The sequence below is a fragment of the Plasmodium reichenowi genome, chromosome 14 (genome assembly GCF_001601855.1).
Source record: "Plasmodium reichenowi strain SY57 chromosome 14, whole genome shotgun sequence".
Lineage (NCBI taxonomy): Eukaryota > Apicomplexa > Aconoidasida > Haemosporida > Plasmodiidae > Plasmodium > Plasmodium reichenowi.
In genome coordinates this window covers 2,864,239-2,866,257 of record NC_033659.1, presented here as the reverse complement: position 1 = coordinate 2,866,257, position 2,019 = coordinate 2,864,239, and the positions used below count along the sequence as shown (strand labels likewise).

Here is a 2,019-nt window from a genome sequence, read left to right as displayed (position 1 = left end):
TTTTTATTTTAAAGAAAATTTTTTTTATAAATGTTCTTTTTTTTTTTAAAAAAAAAAAAAAAAAAAAAAAAAAAAAAAAATTAAATATACACACATATATATATATATATATATATATATATATACATAAATATATTAATATATTTATATACATATCGTATAACATTTAAAAGTTTTTACATTTATGTGTAATAATTACAAATGTAAAATTGATATGTTATAAAAAGTATATATTACTTGGAAGATTGTTTGTAAAGGTTTGTATAGTAAAGGCACAACTGGGGTCTCCACTTTTACTAAATCAACATCAATTTGTTTACATAAGTGATTCATTTTAGCTATTTTTTTAATACATTCATGACTTAATCCATGTATAGTCACATTCTTATTATTAACATTGTATTTTTGTTTTACCGATGTTAAAGCTTCTATTGCTGTATAATCAAATAAAGTACTCTTACCTTTAAGAACAATATTCACAGTTGAACTGTCATTTTCGTAATTGAACAATCTTGTAAACATTTTCTTAGAAGCATAAAAAAGATGACCCTCAATTTCGTAATACTATATCGGAAAATTAAAAAAAATAAATATAAATAAATAAATAAATAAAATATATATATATATATATATTATTTCTTTTCAAGCAAGTGTTACATGGAATAGCTACACCTATAACATATATATTATATTATATTATATTATATTATATTATATTATATTATATTATATTATATTATATTATATTATATTTTTTTTTTTTTTTTCTTATACCTTTGTATCTGTATCTCTATCATAAAATATTTCAAATTTAAACGTTGATTTGCTTTGCCATACATAAACTAAGGCTGACAAAATTATTCCAGTTAACACACCATTTGGTACACTAACAAATACCTGTGTAATAAAAAAAATATATATATATATATATATATATATATATATAATGAGAAATAAAAATATACATCTATCTGTATATATATACATATTCATTCGACTTACACATAAAACTGTTACAAGAACTATGATGAAGGCATCCCATCTTGAAATTTTTCTACTCATACATGGATGACAATTTCTTATATATCCTGGACAAAATGTAAAAAAGACTATCGGAATAGAAAACCACTTGAAGCAATGAATAAACACAGTTATCATAATTCCACAAAGAAAAGATAAAGGTATATAATTTAATAATGAGTATCCAAACAGTAAAATAGCATATATCAAAACAGAAGCCACCACTCCACTTTCTTTACCCCTTGCTCCATTTCTATAATTTAAAATAGACAATCCTAATAAACTACTACCACCTACTGCACTACCTAATGATGCTAAAACGTTCCCAATAAAAAGAGAAAAAATTGTTTCATTCGTATCACATTCAGCACCTCCCATATCTTTTATAACTTCACTAACCATTAATACTTCAACAAGAAGAACAGTGAACATGTTCGCAACTAAAAAGATAAAAAAAGAACAGTTACAGTGAAAAATAATACATGACAAACTAATATTTATATATTCATTTTATGTTCATAATATTAAAATTATACCAATAAAACACAAAAATAAAATAAAAGTAAATAATATATATATATATATTATTATATATATGCATAGATAGTAATATTAAAAAAAAAAAAATAATAATAAAAAAATACGTGTATGCACATAAAAATATATATATTCTCTTATGCATATCATAACGTTATTCTCACTATATATATATATATATATATATTTTTTTTTTTTTTTATTACCTTGTTTGATCAAGTCCATATTAAATTCCACCTTTGAAAAATTTAAATCTTTATTCGTAAACAAAAATGTCGGTTTTGCTTTATCAGAAGTAAACGAAAACATATCCCCTACTGTAAATGATTTCACATCTTTGAAGGAAGCAAAATTGTTATGTAAAAACTTTCTCAAAATGACAAACTCCACAAATATAGTTACAGTTATGGCTATCAGGGAGGAAGGAATTTTCTGACCAACCTATAAACAGGTAGCCAAAAA

The 2,019-nt window shown here is 22.2% G+C and overlaps 1 protein-coding gene across 1 annotated transcript in view; it reads right to left on the bottom strand.

The window, feature by feature from the left end:
- PRSY57_1470400 (inorganic anion exchanger, inorganic anion antiporter) overlaps nt 1-2,019 on the bottom strand; it is a gene marked incomplete at both ends in the record, with an annotated part of 3,935 nt that overhangs the window by 513 nt on the left and 1,403 nt on the right. The window contains 4 exons of the mRNA XM_020115375.1: nt 238-564; nt 775-897; nt 1,003-1,460; nt 1,764-1,998. Coding sequence (XP_019970032.1) covers nt 238-564; nt 775-897; nt 1,003-1,460; nt 1,764-1,998 — 1,143 coding nt within the window. The remainder of the gene's footprint in view (nt 1-237; nt 565-774; nt 898-1,002; nt 1,461-1,763; nt 1,999-2,019) is intronic.